This window comes from Thermobia domestica, chromosome 11 (assembly GCF_964235325.1).
Source record: "Thermobia domestica chromosome 11, izTheDome1.hap1.1, whole genome shotgun sequence".
Taxonomy (NCBI): Eukaryota; Metazoa; Arthropoda; class Insecta; order Zygentoma; family Lepismatidae; genus Thermobia; species Thermobia domestica.
Window position 1 is genome coordinate 266,323,915 of NC_137464.1, and position 18,668 is coordinate 266,342,582.

Consider the following 18,668-nt stretch of genomic DNA (forward strand, 5'->3'; position numbering starts at 1 on the left):
ACTTCATTTTATTCGTACCTCTTTTTATATAAAACTATCTTCACATTTATTTACTTCAAACTCTGTCGTTACGATATATTCTAATATCTTCTATTCTATTTTATTCCATAAACACCTACAAAAGGCGTACTTATGTCGCGGATATAAACCGATATCGACAATCAAAGTTTTTAAACTGTATCAAATTATAGGAAAAGTTTCAATAGTTACAGTACAAACTGCACTAAGTTAACACTAACATTAGTTAAACATTACCTGTATCAAATTGGTATGTTTAAACACCTGAATTGTTACGAAAAGGAACTTAAGACTTATGCCGAATTGTTTTACTTAAAGTGCATGGTATCAATATATATATATATATTATCAAAATACAAAATAAAAACCATCAAAATGTTCTATAGTACAAAACTTCTGCTACTTAGTACTTGGACATCTTCCTACAATGTTCTAATACCTTACCTTCGTCCCCATTATCGGTATTAATAAGGTGCACCAGACATGATTTCCTGTGTGCTAAACATGTAAGATAATTGAATTATTTGTTCGAAAATTGAATTATGTATTTGGGAAATAGTAAAAATATTACAATTGGCGGACCCTGCCATTTGTATTTATTGGCCGACCATAAGGTCGAATTGCCTGACTTAATAAATTGTATAGAAAATAATTGATGGAAAATTGAAATATAATGCATTTAAGTCAAAATCGGGATACGGACAAAATCTCGCGGCCGAAACATCGCCGCCCAAAATCTCGCCGGCCAAAACCTCGCGGGACAAAATCTCGCCGGGCCAAAACCTCGCGTGGCCAAAACCTCGCCGCCCAAAACCTCGCGGGACAAAATCTCGCCGGGCCAAAACCTCGCGTGGCCAAAACCTCGCCACCCAAAACCTCGCGGGACAAAATCTCGCCGGGCCAAAACCTCGCGTTGCCAAAACCTCGCCGCCCAAAATCTCGCCAGGCCAAAATCTCGCCACCCAAAACATCGCCGCGAATGAAACTTTTCTTTAAAATTTACCCAATGAGTTTCTTAATATGCCATTTCACATTACAAATACTACTACTACTACTAATAATAATAATAATAGATACAAAACATCGTGTGCGTGGGCTTTCTCGGGTTATTCCCGTTTCCTCCCACTTTCTTTATTCGATCATTTCCTTCATCCTGGTCATCTACGTCTCCTTTAACCTACAGGACATAATCAAGGGACGTCGTAAAAACTCATATATTATTTCATACTTTCATAAATATTAGATTTTTGTTAAAATTTTAAGTTTTTGGATGTTCCAAAGTTCACGGAACTAACCCCGTTAGTTTTCATTACTTTCCTTATGCAGACTTTCTTTCCCTATAACCAGTTTAAAAACATCCTGTCGCCCTACCTTCACATTGAAATCCTCTAATACAGAAATATACACCGTGCTCGTGGGTTTTCTCGGGGTTCTCCCGTTTCCTCCCACTTTCTTCTTCATTCCACCATTTCACTCATCTCTCATCATCACCGTCTCCTTTAGCCTAACCGGCATAACCGTGGGACGTAAAACTCAAAGATTTCATTTCATTTTTTAATACAGAAATAAAATTTTCATATAGTATCGCGGGACTTGGTCAAATACCCGTGATACTTCTTGTGAAACAGCGTCTTTTATACCGTCATCCTTATCATCTGTTGGAACATTTACATTTTGGTCAGGCGAGATTTTGGGTATGGCGATATTTTGGGGCGCGAGATTTTGGCCCGCGATGTTTTGGGTGGCGAGGTTTTGGCCAAGCGAGGTTTTGGCCCCGCGAGATTTTGGCCCGCGACGTTTTGGATGGCGAGGTTTTGGCCAGGCGGGGTTTTGGCCCGGCGAGATTTTGTCCCGCGAGGTTTTGGGCGGCGAGGTTTTGGCCAGGCAAGGTTTCGGCCCGGCGAGATTTTGGGCCGCGAGGTTTTGGGAGGCGAGGTTTTGGCCAGGCGAGGTTTTGGTCCGCGAGGTTGTCGCCGCGAGGTTCTGGCCGCGAGGTTTTGTACCCAAACCGTCAAAATCAGGTATAGATGATGTCAAAATCGAGAAAGAAAGAAATTATCGTAATTAAGAAAGTGTAAAGATCAAAATCGGGAAAGGAGTTAAAGCGGGAAAGAGGGCCAGTTGCCCAAGATGGTCGGGGCAGAAAATTGGAGAAAAGTAAGAAATAAATGAAATAAAAGAGTGTTAGGTAAATTTGGATGTGTGTATGTGTATTTGTAAAGAATTATGTAAATGTATATGTAGCGTAAAGTGTAAAATTTCCACTTAACCCTCTTCCTCTTCGCAGCACTACACTAAAACGATGGGCAAGTCTTTGCTTTACAGGACAGGCAAGACCGGTTCTCACAGTTACAGTTACAGTTTCCAAGAACGAAAGACAAAAAACAAAGTGCCCTACGGGGCTCTAACCGGCCTTCACTCGCTAACGCTCACTCGGCGATCTATGTGAATCAGGAACAGCAACGACATTAGTAAGAAAATATCCATGTGAATAAGGAACAGCAAGGAACCTGTGAATAATACTAACAGTGACAGGATATCACTGCCTTGCCCAAAGTAAAGTGTTACCAAACGATGTTATTACTTTTACTGCCACCACTGAACTACCTAATATTTTCTTATGTTTGTTCTGTTCTCGCAGACTCTCACCTAGCAACATACAATTACCGGCAAGTTATTATTTCGATGACACTTTCCGTCTAACACATTATCCCAATAGGTGCCTTAAAAAGAATATGACCTCACCGCTACCTATCATGGAACCGCTATTATCGATACGTATTTAAACTTCTTCACATTCAAAGTGAAAAGAATGAGAAATAGATTGGATAATCAGGATGCACAAGAATATGTAGAAAATCACGTTAATCATTGGTTGGAACGATCCTTAGTAAGTTCTCAAGCAGAAGCTCAGTAATAGATCTCTTTCCGCCATTCTAGGACGATCGCTACCAGCTAGATCACAACTATTACTTAGGTTAGTCAGTCAGTAAAGATGGAATGAACAGTATCAATGCACTTATTATAGTCATTGCTACCAAAAACTAGTTCTCTGTAAGGACAGGCTTTTCGTATATTGAGTTGCTTCGGCGGTTTTTCCTTTTATTTTTTAAATACCAGTTATCTGCACTTACCTTTCTACATTGAAAGCTAATCTTCATATATCAAATACCTCATATAACTTCTCTTTTCCGATTAGGCTATTGTTCAGTGCAGAAATAGGAAATATAACGTTTGCTACATTGATCTATGCGACTATCATATTTTTCCTTGTTTGCAGTTCAATGCCTTTCTTCAGCCCGGACGATCTATAGTTTAATGTGGGTCATCCTCACCAAAGGCGAGAATCCCATGAATCTAGCTAGAAAGAAGTTCTCTAACCTATAATATTGTAGCATGCAATATTTAGTCCTATGTAATTAGTTATGTATATATACATGTATTAACAAATATAGTGATGAATGATAAGATCTAGTTAACCCTTTTCGATCCCATGTCGGATCTCCTCTGATATAATGATTTTTCTAACTCTCTGCGATGTCAGAAGACGTCCGACATTTTTTGTTCCATTTGTTCGTCCACACCGCCGTCGAAATCTGTCCGATATGATTCTTCAATGTACTACAAACTCCAGCCAATAGATAGCCCAGGTAGTAGTATTTCTGGTTTTCAATAAGTCATGTGTTTTGATGTGAACAAGTGAACGTGCGTTGTATTCGAGTGGCTGTGCTTGTAGGAAAATGGTGAGGAGAAGGCATGTAAATGATGAGGATATTAAAATGTAGATTTAAAAAAAAAAAAGGCAACGAGATATGTAAATTATCTAACCTAAAATATACATATATTTTTTATAAAAATAGAAAGGGAAGTAATTAAATGAGTTCATATTGAAGTTCGAGCATCAGATTTTTTTCATCTGTTGGATCGATTCGTTAGTTCCTGTCGTTTAGAACCAATATATATTGTAATATTCTGCAGATGGAGTGAATAACGTACACGAAAAGTTTTAGCCCTTCACCTTTTTTATTATAAAATGTCATATATAAGTATCGACAACCTTTCTATAAGTTTTTCTGTAAGTCTATAAACACACTAATTAAAAGTTTTCAGTGTAGGATAAGAATAACCCCGTTCGGCATACGATGTTGCGTCGAGTAGATAGGATATTGTCTTAGCTTAAAGCAGCCTCAAACGGGATATTTTTATTTAGCTCATAGCAACCTCGGGAGCGGGTATTACAGGTTCTGTAGCCCATGGCGACATTGGGAGAAGGAAGTGTAGGCTAAAGTTCATTACAAGACACTGATGGTTTCTTGGTCTCGACATCCTCGTTTATAGCCGTCCTTTGGAGGAAGGTCAAGTGGAAGGGTTCTCGGATTTCTTCGTGGCTCTCCGTGTCCTCTTCGTCTCTTCCTGACAGTGTAGTTTCCTTTTTGTAATTTCTCACTAATTATTTACAAATCGTAAAAACACGTGTTTATAGTGAACACATGTGGCTTATAGTACGTGTGGATTTCTTGGTTCTGTCGTCCTCTTTTATAGCCGTCCTTTGGAGAGAGGGCCAGTAGAGGGGTTGTCGGATCTCTTCGTGGTTCTCCGTGTTCTCTTCGTCTCTTCCTGAAAGTATAGTTTTTTTTATGTTGTCCTACACTATTTGTTTACAAATCTTGAAAACACATCTTTATAGTAAAAACACATGACTTATAGTTCATGTGGGTTACGGATCCTTGTAATATATTTCTTGTTTGAAGATGCAAGTAACCAGATAACAGATTACTGGTGTATTCCCTCGCATTGTTCTTAATATGTTCCCAACTTTCAGACAGTTGTTGGATGCTTTTACGAAAACAAAAAAATCGGTGGCTCGGATGCATATTGCATATCAATTAAATATTGCAGCTGCTTATCTTTTACGAAGGATCTGCCATGGAGTGCATTCGACAGGGACCGGAAAAGATGGTAATCTCTAGGAGCCACAACTTTCACATGTTTGCGACAGGATTCATGGTGGCAGATAAGAATCATCTGCGGCAACACCTTGGTTCTTGATGTCTGCACTGAGTAATTATGGCACCCACAAACCAAGTTTTTGAACCTTTTCCGTACGTTGAAGTTGTTTAGGTTTTCACACAACCGCTGTTTGTCCACTGCTCATCTTCGTGACCAATTTTCGAGTGTCATGATCTGAATCACAGTGGATCAAACTGTTTAAATGGTTCTCGTCAAAATGAAATAGGCGGCCAGTGCGTGGGGCATTGCTCAGGTCAAAATTTCCAGTTCAGCAGCTGTCAAACCATTTCTTGGTGGTTCTTTCAGTAATACCTTCCTCTCCTTACACTCACAAATTTGTCGTGATGTCCCTGTGGCACTAGAGCATTTGTTAAATTCGTACAGCAAAATATGTCGGACCTTTCTCTTCAACTTGATACTTCATACTTCAGACCCTACAAAACAAAATGTGATTAGTCCTAGCAAAACCACAAACAGTTCTGCACAATTTGGTATTTCCCACAGTTCTGTTATAGTCACTGACGTCTGGCAAGGTATTCCTGAAAATGAACGGGTCGAATTAATGAATCAACGTAATATATCAGGTATACCAGATAATCCACGAACTTTGCCACATTCAAAATTAGTAACAGCTAAGGAGAACACAATGGAGAAAAATTGGATTGGAAAGGGGTGAGAGTTAATGAGTAGTAAATCCTTGCAGTATAAAAAATTGTTTTAGTACAATATTTCGTTAAGGTTTGTGGTTAGTTTCTGTAAGCGAATAGAGTATAATATAGTTCTGTCTTTCCAGGCAGAAGTAGCTCAGATGGAAATGGATCGCTTGGCAGTCGGTCAGTTGTGCGCAGCTGAAAGAGATAACATCGCAAGCATCCCAACTCAAGAGGGCTTCTACCAGAAAGAGAAAGAAGCGGTCCAAACCATGCGACAGAGGTATGTTACACTGAATTAAGATATATGTAAACGTATCACAGCTGGATTCATGAGGGCTTCACGAACAATTGATTATTTCTTTTCGGGAGATCTATGAAACAACAACGATAAGCGTCATTTCAGTTCCATAGCAGCAGTGTTCCCTTCAGAAAGTATGTTCCGGAGGGGCACACTTAGTATTCCGGGGGGCACTGCTGGTATTATTTATTTATTATTATATTATAGATGTATTATTTTGGCCTCCTCCGGGGGCACTCTCAGAGCTCTGGGGGGCAGTGCCTCCTAAAAACATGTCTGGAAGAAACACTGCATAGCAGTGTTCAAATTAAATGCATAAGAAAGTTTTACACTACCTCTCTTCTCTTTCTCGCCTTCAATCTTCTTCTGCTCCTCCCGACGACCGTGTTAATTTTGTCTTCAGATGTTAATTGAATCCTTCTTTCCCTACAAACACATCAGAAAATCGGCTTCCTTCAATCGAATGGAAGATAAATGCAGTGTAAATTATGAATACAGGTTTCCTGCGCCCCCTGCAGAAGAAAACGTGACAAACTGAAACTTTGGTCCAGTAACAATTGTTCGATCGCCACCTCAGCGATAATAATGCATATCCAGATTCATGAGGAACGCAGGGCACATAGACTGTGCACGTCGCATCATCCAGTTATTGGGTTCCGGGGCGAACTCAGAACATATAGTATCAGAAAGTAAATTATTCCATCGAAACAGAACATGAATGAGGATAACATGTTGTAACATTTAAAATACCTATGCAAATGTGTCACGTATGAACTCATGACTCCAGAGATTGAAACAACAAAAGGACAGAGGAGATGATGCTAGTAAAATCCCGTGTTTTCGATAGTTTTCTAAATTCCGAAAGGTACGGTGTAAGTTGAGGTTGAACATTTCGAGAGCCCATTAAGGCGCTTTATTTCCAGATGCTAAAATTGTCGAAGTACACATACTCTCTTTGTCGTCATTCTGTGACCAGTCTCCTCGAATATGGTGTCTAGTCCATAGTGGATTGATATATTTTATTGAGAACCAAACAGGCACCTAGAAGGAAACGTCGAATTTTTAAAAGGAGATTTATCACATCTATATGAGATGAAAAGGGAACCCTTCTATCGTGAAGGAAAAGTATATTATGCTGTTTTCTTATAAAAATAGCTAACTCAGATAATAAATTATGATCATAGATGCATCACATTTTACAAAGTAATTTTTTGTTTCCATCGCAAATTGTATGATTTTATGGCAGCAAACTGCGATGCGATGCGATGCGATACTTGTTTTAAAAACTGCATATACAGTGCGGATCAAAGGAGGGACTAAACCCTCGTTTGCAGCTTTATCCAGTGTAAAGAAAGTAGGATTGAAGCTAATTTTATCGAGTGTATGCCCTGAGGGTCAAGAAGGGACTATAGCCTCTATAGCCTTCCCCTTGGATCCGCGCCTGTATACATATTGATAAAATTAAACATATGAGGTTATATGAGATGTGGACCTAAAGAATATAGTGGGATCTTACACTCATTCATGAACTCCCACTAGAAATCCAATCTGGATCTTTCGCAATAAGGGTAGATTCCACCAAGAACCAAAACAAGGACGCCTGTTAGGGAACACTAACTAACCACTGTACGAGAAAAGTTTTTATCATGGCGGCACTAGACGCGGCAAAAGTTCAAGATACATGACTCTTTTTTTCGGACTTATTGCATAATGTAATGGCTTTATGTTTTTCAGAATTGCATTGATCAAATCAATTAGAGAAAGAATTCAGCAGGATCTTGATCAGTTCGCTTGGCCATTGGACACAACAACTTCAGAGACAACGTCGCTGTAAACATATAGCCACAAGTGAAATCAACAGTACAGCGGCCAAGGTATGTATTTGTTTAATTTTCAACTTAATTGTAAGTAGCTTTGAGAATTCCTATAATCGATTGTACAAAGTATTCCGTGGTAATAGAATTAAAAAGGGTCCATCTCACTTCGATTAGAGATTCATATTTGAAGCTAGAAAATAAAATTATACCAAGATATGTTATATATTTCTGGTAACTGAAAAGCTTTAAGAACTTCCATAAGAATGAGCAATACCTTAAATCCAACGCAAGACTTCAACAGCAAAAATGTTCACCACAGGGGCGGATCCAGGGGGGGCGATCGGGATGATCGCCTTTTCCCAGAAGAGAAAGCTTTCTTTATTTTATATATAAATAAGATCCATCCCACTGTTTGGAGCTCTTGAAAGTAGCTCTAAGTAGCAATATACCAACCCACAGCCCCCTAGAAGTCAGTCCTGGATCCGCCCCTGGTTCACCAAGAGGGATTTATAAATTTTATACAATATGACCGCCCGTATTATCCAATGTAATTTTTATATTCTTGATGATATCTGCTCAACAGATAACAGCAGTGATGATTTCAGACGATTCCTCCGGGGAGAGAATTTCAATACACAGAGGATTAAAGTAGACTGGAAAAACACTTTGTTGAGCACGATCGGAGATTTGCCCCGAGGAAATTTCACAACAACGGGGGCGCTTTAAAAATTTTTCAGGAACACTTATTTTGATATGCTGAATACAATCAAAGAAGAATGTGTCCTCTGCACTCATCAGAAGGTTTATTTGTTAGTCTTGGTCAAGCTATCCCTTTCGCGACGTACTCACACGATTGTGCGGGTTGTGCGGATACCAACTACAATCACTAATAATTATCTATCTTTGTGTTGCATTTTACTTCTTCGGCCGGGGACGGCTGACTTCAATTTTGCGGGTAACATGAGTCATACAGATCATACGAGAGTGCGTCAATCCCATACGAGAGTGCGTATTTCTTTTGTTTGTGGTTGAAGTTTCGTGGGGATTTATAAACATGTTAAAAATTTTCCCGTACGGAAAGGGCTATATCACATTTTAATACTATCCATCTATTATAGCTTCGTTCGCCCCTCACCGTGTTTCATTCCACTACATCTCATGATATAATCAACCTATTTTTTATTACATATAAATTGTCCTAACTATTCCTCATTTACCTGCCGTTCAACGGCTTTCCATTCTTCTCCATAACCACATTTCGAGAGTCTCCAATACTTTTTCGTCGATGCTTAGTTAAGACTATCTCTCTGCCCCATAGAGCACAGAACCCGTATAAAACATTTCAAACAACTTTTCTTAACTCTTACAAAACCCACAAAATACTTTTCCTATCCCTTTTCGGATTTTTAAAGTAAATTTTAGACTTTCAGTCAAGCAGCTACAGCATCTTCACTATTTATCCTAGGGTCATAGTTCGTACCTCATTCTCTTCAGAATAAAGCAACTTCCAAACAGACATTCGCATGTCCGTATCATATACCTAAAAAGGGGACTTCGAGGAAGATGGGGAATTTTCTGATAAAAGTCTGCTTTTTAAAGGATTAGGCCCCTCTGGACCGGCCCTGCGTTAACGTATAGATCTCAGAATCAGTTCAAAATACTAAGTAGTCTATGTAATGCGTGTGGAAAATATTAACCTGATATTTTGAAAATTAAGGAGTGGAAAATATTTACCAATGTGCGATAAATATCCCAAAAATAACCCAGAAATCTAAAAAAAAAAAAAAAAAAAAAAAAAGACGTAATGTGAAAATTTCTTAACAGAACACTATTTATCCTAGAATTTTTGTTTTGTACCTCATTCTTTTCAGAATAAAGCAACCTTCCAAACAATACCATTCGCATGCCCGTATCATATATCTGAAAATCGAAATTCAAGGAAAATAGGGATTTTTCTGAAAAAAACTCCCTTTTTCAAATGTTTAAGCCCCCCTCTGCTAACGCGCAGATCTGAAAATCATTCGCAAAATACTAAATGATGTACGCAATAAGTGCGAAAAATATCAATCTAATATGTTGAGGGGAAAGGAGGGGGGGGGGAAATACATAATTTGTGCGAGAGAACAAAATAAGCCTTTTGCGTTGTACTGTTGAAGGGGAAACAGATAACGTCATGAAACTCATCAACTTGACGAACTCCTTCTCAAAACACATGTGACCTGTTTCGTAATGCATGTACCACTCAACAAAAAAAAGAAAAATTAAGCAGTAATAGAAATGAAATACGTGTTTTAAAACAATACACACGTAAGTATATATGTGTTAAAAATCCCGAAATGGCTATAAGTTAGTACTTCTTTCTAGCCTTGCTCTTATTTCGCTTCATGTCTTCACTAACAATACTACATAGATAACGAAAACAAATCACCTCTTTTACTTTTCTTCCCTCCTACTTCTACAGGTATATTTGACACCGACCGCTTCCGTCCAATTTCCATTGTTTTTGTCTTTCTAACGTTTATTTTCATTCCCCATTCTTCGCAACTTTTCCTCTCCTCTTTTACAATTTACGATATCAGTAAGTTAGGCAATGAATGCGCGTAGTTGAGTAATAATTGTTTCTTCTGAAAAACGACATTTGCTTTAGATAATATCAATAAAATTGTCTGTTTTGAAGTTTTAATAAAATGAATTGCAGAGGACTATCAACAATTGTTTTGATTGGGGTAGTATATTCCGAAACTTAGCAATACTTGGAACTGGGACAAACTAGATATAAAGGGTGTTTCAAAACAACACCGACAACGTTTGGGAGGTGATTCCTGATACTGTAAGAGAAGACAAAAAGTATAGACCAACCTGGGTGCACAAATGCGTCCTTTCGGAGTTATAGGCTGCCAAAAACATGAAAAATTGTACTTTAAAGGTCCATAGCTCAAACACTATGGAACCTACCGGAGTTGGATCAAACTTCACCTAGGAACTAGTATGTGCCCCATCCAAATATCCTTGTGTCAGAATCCTGCGGTACTTGCACAACAATTTTTATAGAGGTAGATGGTGCGCACTTGAAGTTATACGCTCGTAGCTAAATTGCCTCTATCAAAATTGTTGCATGAGTACGTTAGGATTCTGAAACATGTATTTTTGGATAGCGCACATATTAGTTCTTAAGTGAAGTCTTGATCCGACTACGGTAAGTCCCATAGTTTTGGAGCTATAGAGCTCTAAATTTCTTTTTTCATGTTTTCGGCAGCCTATAACTTCGAAAGGAAGCATTATAAAGGGTTTCTCTATAGTTTATATCATATCTTGATGTCAGGAATCACCTCCCAAACGTTGTCGGTGTTGTTTTGAAACACCCTGTATATATAATTATGAGACATGTATCATCATCTACCGTCCTTACGAAAAACATAACCCTAAATTATTACCATTTTCTTATTAAAATCTTTTCTTGTATAGAAGTACTTAGAGGGAAGACCATCAATCAAGTTGCGTCATTAATATTCTACGAAAAGACGAGGAAGAGAAAGCATTTAAAGCATAATTTATATCGTTTACCAAATATTGTGAGGGTCATCAAGTCTGGGAGGGTCAGATGGGTAGCTCATGCAGCCAGAATGGAATAAAAAAGTTTTAACTGGAAATCCAATTGAAAAACGTCCATTAGGAAGACCTAGGCGCAGATGGGAATACAAAGATGTATCTCGCAGAATTAGGAATACAAAGTAAAAACTGGATCCAGTTAGCTAAGCACAAAAGTCAATGGAGAGCTTTTGTGAACGCGGCATTGAACCTCCGGAATCCATAGGACATCAGAGTTAGTTTGTTTGTTAGTTAGCATTTAGACTACTAGCAACCAAGATGGTAATATATTCATTGTACAAGATTGTAACATAATCAAGAAAGGCGCCTTTTAATAGAGGCTATACCCAGGGACAAAGGGAATTGGAAATCATAACCATTCAGAAAGTTCAAAAATGATACAGACATTTGTGAGGCGGGAAGGGTCAGATCAGAAAAAAAACTATGGCAAATCGTCGTGAACTATAGGGGGAACGTGTACTCCTGTCTTATAGGTAGTGAGTCAAGCATATCTAAATTCATTTTCTAGTGTTTTAATCTTATTTCTTTTCAGAAAGCTGCACCATTTGTCGCCTGTGACACTGTTCTTGTCTTTGTACTAATTTCACTTCTGTTGTTGATCTCCATGAATCCAGCCTTGTTTATTTGGTTTCTAGTGCTCGCCGTCTTTTGTTATATTTCGTAAATTAATAAAGTAAAATAGTCTTACATGTTTGTTTCTATTTTATTTCACCATTCTTATACATGTCATAAAATATTCAATGATTCACGCTAATACAAGTTTAAATATGGAAACTTGATTGAGCTGTGTCAAAAGTGACGGAGCTAGGCAGGTCATAATTTAATTGTTTAATTGAGTTTTAAATAACTGAGAAAATTAAATAACTAAACTTCTGGGGACACTGTAGTCTAGCGGTTAGAGCATTGGACTCACATTCACGTGGTCCCGGCTTCGATTCCCTGTCGGTGCTTCCCGGTTTTGGCGTCCACCCACCGTCATGAGGAAAACTGGGGAGTCATGTGAATAAAAGATGTGGCAGCCACTAGGTGTAGAAAGCTTCCGATATGCCAGTTAGTGACAGGGATACGCAGGGCGCTGACCTCGTAGTTCAGCCGGTTGCTGACAGATGGCGTTCTAAGGCCCTCAAATCGGCTGTTATGCCAAGTAGTTTTGTTTTGTTTTGGAAGACTAAGATTCTATACGTAATTTCAGCCTATGGTTCATTACACTTGGCTAAATGAATTGATAAACGCAGCTTGTATTTGTAAATAGCATTAAAATAGACTAAATCTTAGAGCGATAGATATAAATCCTAAATCATTTAAAAGAATAAAATCAGTTACTTTCTAATAAATGTTATTTTTGCTTGAGCTTCAATTACCAATTAAGTTAGCAATTCCATGCACATTACAAACTTGCACCAAATATAGGAATCATTACTGAACAGCGCTTACTTGGTTGGACTCCCAACGTTACCTGCCATGAGGTGTTGATGTTGGATCTCCATCACTTAAAATAACACACGAATTAAGACTTGCCACTCGCGGAAATCGTTGTTTCTCTGATCCAAGCGTCCGCGTGATTCAGGCAGAGAATTGGCTAATTTTACTCCCTCACTTTTAGGGGCGATGTAAGATAACTGCAAAGGTACAATTTGTTCACACATAGCATATACTTTGGTGTCTCTTCTTAAAACTGAGAAAGAGTGCTTTCAGGCCTCTTTCCTTTCTGATTGTTCAGTGGGTTATTTCGTAACGACGTCGAGAATAAGAGAAACTCTGTGTTAATCTTTGCCTCAGCGATGTTAGAGATGCTGTTAGGCTTCTAATTCCAATCAGTACTGTTTTGATCTGGCATGAAGATCTAAATCTTCTGGATTTTGAGTTCAGCGTTCCTTTCAGCAGCGAGGCTGTATGAGATGTGGACCTACAGTTTTACGTGTGTTTCGAACTACTTGATCTCCTGCCAGAAATCAAGCTCGCTCTTCCACGCAAAAGGCGCGTACGCTAACTCCTTAGCCACGCGAGGGATCCCTAAATCTTCTAACTGGAGAGTCTATGTTGTTCTTGTGATAGAACATTAGACTTAGATTCCCCGCCACAGAATCCGTGAAAAAAAAATGTATCAAAGTAGAAGAAAGAAACCTTGAAGAGGTTGATTATTTCAAATGTTTGAGAAGTATTATGACGAAAGACGCTTACTATATTGTCTACCAAAGAAATGAGGTCAAGAATTCTGGTAGCCAAAGAGGCATTCAACAAGAAAAGATCACTCTTGAGTAGCAGCCTTAATACTGGACTAAGGAAGAAGCTGGCCAAGTGCTATATATAGAGTATTGGACTTTATGGTTCAGAGACTTGGACATTACGGAAGTTAGACAAGAAATATTTAAAGAACTTTGAAACGTGGGTTGGAGGTGGTCTAAGAAGATAAAATGGACGAAGAGAGTAACAGCAAACAAAGATGTTTTTAAATGAGTAGAAGAAAAGAGGACGCTCTTATCCATTATCTTTCATAGAAAGGGTAACTGGATTAGACACATCTTGTAAAGAAATTGCCATAGGCACAGGAAGAAGAAGAATACAATTTATCGATGATTTGAAAATAGAAGAAAATATTGGGAGTTAGAGGAAGAAGCTGAAGATCAAGAAACGTAGAAGAAACAATTTCAGATCATAACCTAAGGATGGAGGGAATCACCTATCAGTTCAAGAACCTGCCAACAGTCAGAATACTTTAATAATAATAATAATAATAATAATAATAATAATAATAATAATAATAATAATAATAATAATAATAATAATAATAATAATAATAATAATAATAATAATAATAAAGTTATTACCCTAGGAGCTAAGATTGTAATAACTAATATTGTTCTATAACTAAACCAAGTATGGAATTATTAGTTAATATTAGTAGGCTTTATGCTCATGTACTAGATAAATATTATTAACTTTACTCATAAATTAAGTCCCTGTCATAGCTTACAAGAAATTATTAGACTTTTTACATGGGTGGTGGAAGTATAGACTTTCATTGCGTTATTTCTTGCTCTCTAGACTAAAATTCGCTACTTCTTATTTCACGAACTTCTGCGATTGCCTCGCGAAGCTGAATGAATACTACAAAGTAACAGAGACCGAACTGTGAAACATGTGCAGTAAATATTCGGGTCACGTCTTTTGAGTGATAAACGCGAATGGCTCAAATGGATCAATAATTGATATAAGAGTATATGGAAATTAACACATGCACATACGACGTGAAATTGAGACAATGTAGCTCCTATGAGTTCTAGAATCACATATTTCTGTTACAATACTCAGGTAGGTATTACGTCTGTGAAGTTGTCACGCCCACTTAACGAATTTTTCTTTTTCTTATCTACATCGTTAGTTTATCGTTAGTTTACGTTAGTTTTGCTAAAATTATCGTTAGTTTCGAAAAAATAAAATTTTTATTCAACAAATAAATGGGCAGGCCAACTTCACGATTCTCCACCCACAAACGAATTTCAAAAGTTTTTCATATCACATCGTTAGTTTATCGTTAGTTTACGTTAGTTTGCTAAAATTAACGTTTGTTTTGCAAAAATAACGATTTTATTCGAGAATTAAGGTTCCCGCCAAATGTAAAGTTAGCCCGTCCATAAAGAATTATCATATATTTCCATCTTACATCGTTAGTTTATCGTTAGTTTACGTTAGTTTTACTAAAACTATCGTTAATTATGCAAAAATTACGATTTTATTCGAGAAAAAAATGGGCAGGCCAACCTTACGGTTCCCCACCCGCAAATGAATGTCAAAACTTTTTTCTATCACATCGTTAGTTTACGTTAGTTTGCTAAAACTATGATTACTTTCGCAAAAATAACGATTAGCCCGCCCATATTGAATTCTCTTAAACTTCCCACTCCTATCGTTAGTTTATCGTTAGTTTACGTTAGTTTTGCTAAAATTAAGGTTTGTTTTACAAAAATAACGATTTTATTCGATAAATAAGGATTCCCACCAAATGTAAACCCTAACAGCACAATTACATAGCAGGCATATGCCTATCATGTTCCGTCAGGTACACTGGAATGTGTCCAGTACGTGCCTAAGGAAAGTAAAACTAACGTAAACTAACGATAAACTAACGATGTGAGATGGAGATTTATGATAATTCTTTATGGGCGGGCTAACTTTACATTTGGCGCGAAACCAAATTTCTCGAATAAAATCGTTATTTTTTGCAAAACAAACGTTAATTTTAGCAAAACTAACGTAAACTAACGATATGAGTTGGAATTTTATAAGAATTCAATATGGGCGGGCTAATTGACAGTTGGCGGGAAACTTTATTTCCAGAATAAAATCGTTAGTTTTGCGAAACTAACGATAGTTTTAGCAAAACTAACGTAAACTAACGATAAAGTAACGAAATGAGATGGAAATTGATGATAATTCTTTATGGGCGAGCTAACTTTACATTTGGCGGGAAAACTTATTTCTCAAATAAAATCATTATTTTTGCAAAACAAACATTACTTTTAGCTAAACTAACGTAAACTAACGATAAACTAACGATATGACTTGGAATTTTATGAGAATTCAATATGGGCAGGCTAATTCACAGTTGGTGGGAAACTTTATTTCTAGAATAAAATCGTTATTTTTGCGAAACTAACGATAGTTTTAGCAAAACTAACGTAAACTAACGATAAACTAACGATGTGATATGAAAAACTTTTGAAATTCGTTTGTGGGTGGGGAACCGTGAAGTTGGCCTGCCCATTTATTTGTTGAATAAAAATTTTATTTTTTCGAAACTAACGATAATTTTAGCAAAACTAACGTAAACCAACGATGAAGATAAGAAAAAGAAAAATTCGTTAGGTGGGCGGGACAACTTCACAGACGTGTAGGTATTTGATGTATTTGGAGAAAATGCCTAGTTTCCTGTTTTATATACAACCGTGCAAGACAGCAGAGTGTGTTTGGTTGCTTGCCACTTGCAACGTGCATGAGGTAATCCCATATCGTCTTCTCTTGACGAGCGTCGCATTCAAACAGTAATATAGGGAGCTGGCTTTAATGCGAGGCTGAGGAATTTAGAGTTGATTGTCAGGTGTCCCACCCACGTCACCAGGAAACGGTCACTCGACGGTCTTGGGCAGGGTTGCCAGTTCGCCGTAAAAAAAGAATTCACCTAATACTCACTTAATTCAAAGAGTTTATGCAAATCATGCAATCGCTATCGAAATATTTTTTTAACTCGTCATTTACAAATTTGCATAAGCGTATTTTTGTACATTTTGCATATTATTCACTTCTATATTTTATAGTCACCCGCGTGGCGGAGTGGTCTAGCATTTTAGTCTCCGATTCCAACATAAAGGAGTCAATTCCGCTGGGGAAAGCTGAATGGAATGGTTCAAATCCCACTTTATGCAAGAAAAGTGTAGGTTCTACATTTAGAAGCTTCTAAGCTCTTTTAGAGCGTTAATTCTTATAAATAATTAATAATAATAATAATAATAATAATAATAATAATAATAATAATAATAATAATAATAATAATAATAATAATAATAATAATAATAATAATAATTTTAATTCTTATTAATAATAATTATATCTAAGAAAATTCCGCTCTTTCGAAGATATTTTGTTTGCTCTAAAAATAGCATTGTCTTTGTATAATATATCTATTTACAACTTAATCACAGAGCTTTTATATAACACTTGAAATAAATAAATTATATACATTCCTATTAACACGTGACAGTTTACAAGTGCAATGAAGAATGTACCGGTATGTTTTATGTTTACGTTCAATTAATCATTATCACTAGAGACCAGATGTTTAGGCATTAAAAACCTGGAAAATAGGTAGGCAAATAGGCACTTAAAATTTATAAAATAGGCACTAAAATGTAACTCAAAATAGTGAAGATATATACTCAATACAATTAAAAAAAATAAGTTCGTCATAGATAATGTTCAAAGAATATAGAAACATATGCTACCTGTTTGTGAATATCTTCTTTTCCTGTATATATGAAAACGAAGCTTGCCATATATTCCGAGTATATTTGGTAAATACATTCTCTACTGCACTTTTTCACTATACACAACAGTCCAAATTTTATATATTTATCAGTACACACAGGAGTCCGAACTTTTACAGCACTTTGTCAGTACGTATAGCAGTCTAAAGTTTTACGACATCTTATCAATATAAACAACACATATTTCTCGGAAGAGGCAGAATCCTTTCTTGAAATTCTAAATTATATACTTTCTCCCAATAAAGTCTAATTTGGAAGAAAATTCATAGAATAGGCAATATTAGGCAATAAAGCAATTATTTAGGCAGGAACGAGCGAAATAGCTAAAATAAAATTGTCTTAAATTGAAACTATAACCTCCGATTTAAACTTCAAAACGTTATTTTTGATTATATTTTTAATATTAAAGAATAGACATTTTGTCTAACATTCGGTCTCTAATCATCACTATCGGACATGCACTGAGCAAGTTGAGAATCCGAAGACGAATTCTCGTCCTCTTCGCTTATATCATCATCATCATCATCACTGTCAATACCACCAAGTTCAATTACAAAATTATCTATGGTATCCTCTATTAATCCATCTTTCTCCCAGAACTGCTGCTCCACTCTAATCACGTGTTTGTTGTACCCCTCCCAATCCTCCGGTGTTACAGACTTCAGAGCATCTCTGGTCACTTCCTCCAATCTAGTCAAAGGCAAATTCCCTGTTGGATTATTTTCCCTAACAATTCTTTTGATTTTTGCCCAAGCTAGTTCAATGGCATTAAGTTCACACATGTAAGGCGGAAGGCGAAGTACGTTATGACCATTGATCTTCGATAATTCATCAATGCGATATACTTTCTCCTGTGGCTTATGTTGTTCAATCAGCTGATGTAGTTCAAACTTCTTCATATTTTGAGAAAATGGAACTTGGTTGTCTTGAAGCCAGTTCATCATCTCCTGTTTTGCAACATACTTTGATGGCGGTTTGTTAATTTGTATGTTGTGGTAGGGAGCATTATCAAGAACAATGATACTTTCTTTAGGAAGATTCGGGACAAGTTTTTCCGTAACCCATTTCTCAAAATTAATTGAGTTCATTTGTCCGTGGTAGTCCCCAGAAGCCCTTCCTGCTCTAAAAGTTAAACTTGCCCCATCAATAAACCCACTACTTGCTCCAGCATTCACTAAAATCAACCTGTTCGAAAAACTTGGGTTTGAAGACACACCGTGTA

The 18,668-nt window shown here is 37.1% G+C and overlaps 2 protein-coding genes across 4 annotated transcripts in view; one reads left to right on the forward strand and one right to left on the reverse strand.

The window, feature by feature from the left end:
- The window catches only part of LOC145665050 (uncharacterized), a 60,671-nt gene extending 48,579 nt beyond the window's left edge, over nucleotides 1-12,092 (forward strand). Inside the window, exons 10-12 of one of the 3 annotated variants that reach the window (XM_081732296.1) lie at nucleotides 5,826-5,961; nucleotides 7,714-7,853; nucleotides 11,938-12,092. In XM_081732296.1, coding sequence (XP_081588422.1) covers nucleotides 5,826-5,961; nucleotides 7,714-7,813 — 236 coding nt within the window. In that variant the 3' untranslated portion in view covers nucleotides 7,814-7,853; nucleotides 11,938-12,092. Of the gene's footprint in view, nucleotides 1-5,821; nucleotides 5,962-7,713; nucleotides 7,854-11,937 lie in introns of those variants that run through there. The other 2 variants (XM_081732295.1, XM_081732297.1) reach the window with 2 other exon arrangements.
- Nucleotides 12,093-17,883: 5,791 nt separating this feature from the next.
- On the reverse strand, nucleotides 17,884-18,534 carry LOC145665538 (uncharacterized). The gene has a single exon (XM_081732842.1). The coding sequence runs from the start codon at nucleotides 18,532-18,534 to the stop codon at nucleotides 17,884-17,886; it is 651 nt and encodes a 216-aa protein (XP_081588968.1).
- Between the last annotated feature and the right edge of the window lie 134 nt (nucleotides 18,535-18,668).

Bases quoted from the DNA above. Each gene is read 5' to 3' on its own strand.
- LOC145665538 (XM_081732842.1), bottom strand. From the start codon at position 18,534: ATGAACTCAATTAATTTTGAGAAATGGGTTACGGAAAAACTTGTCCCG.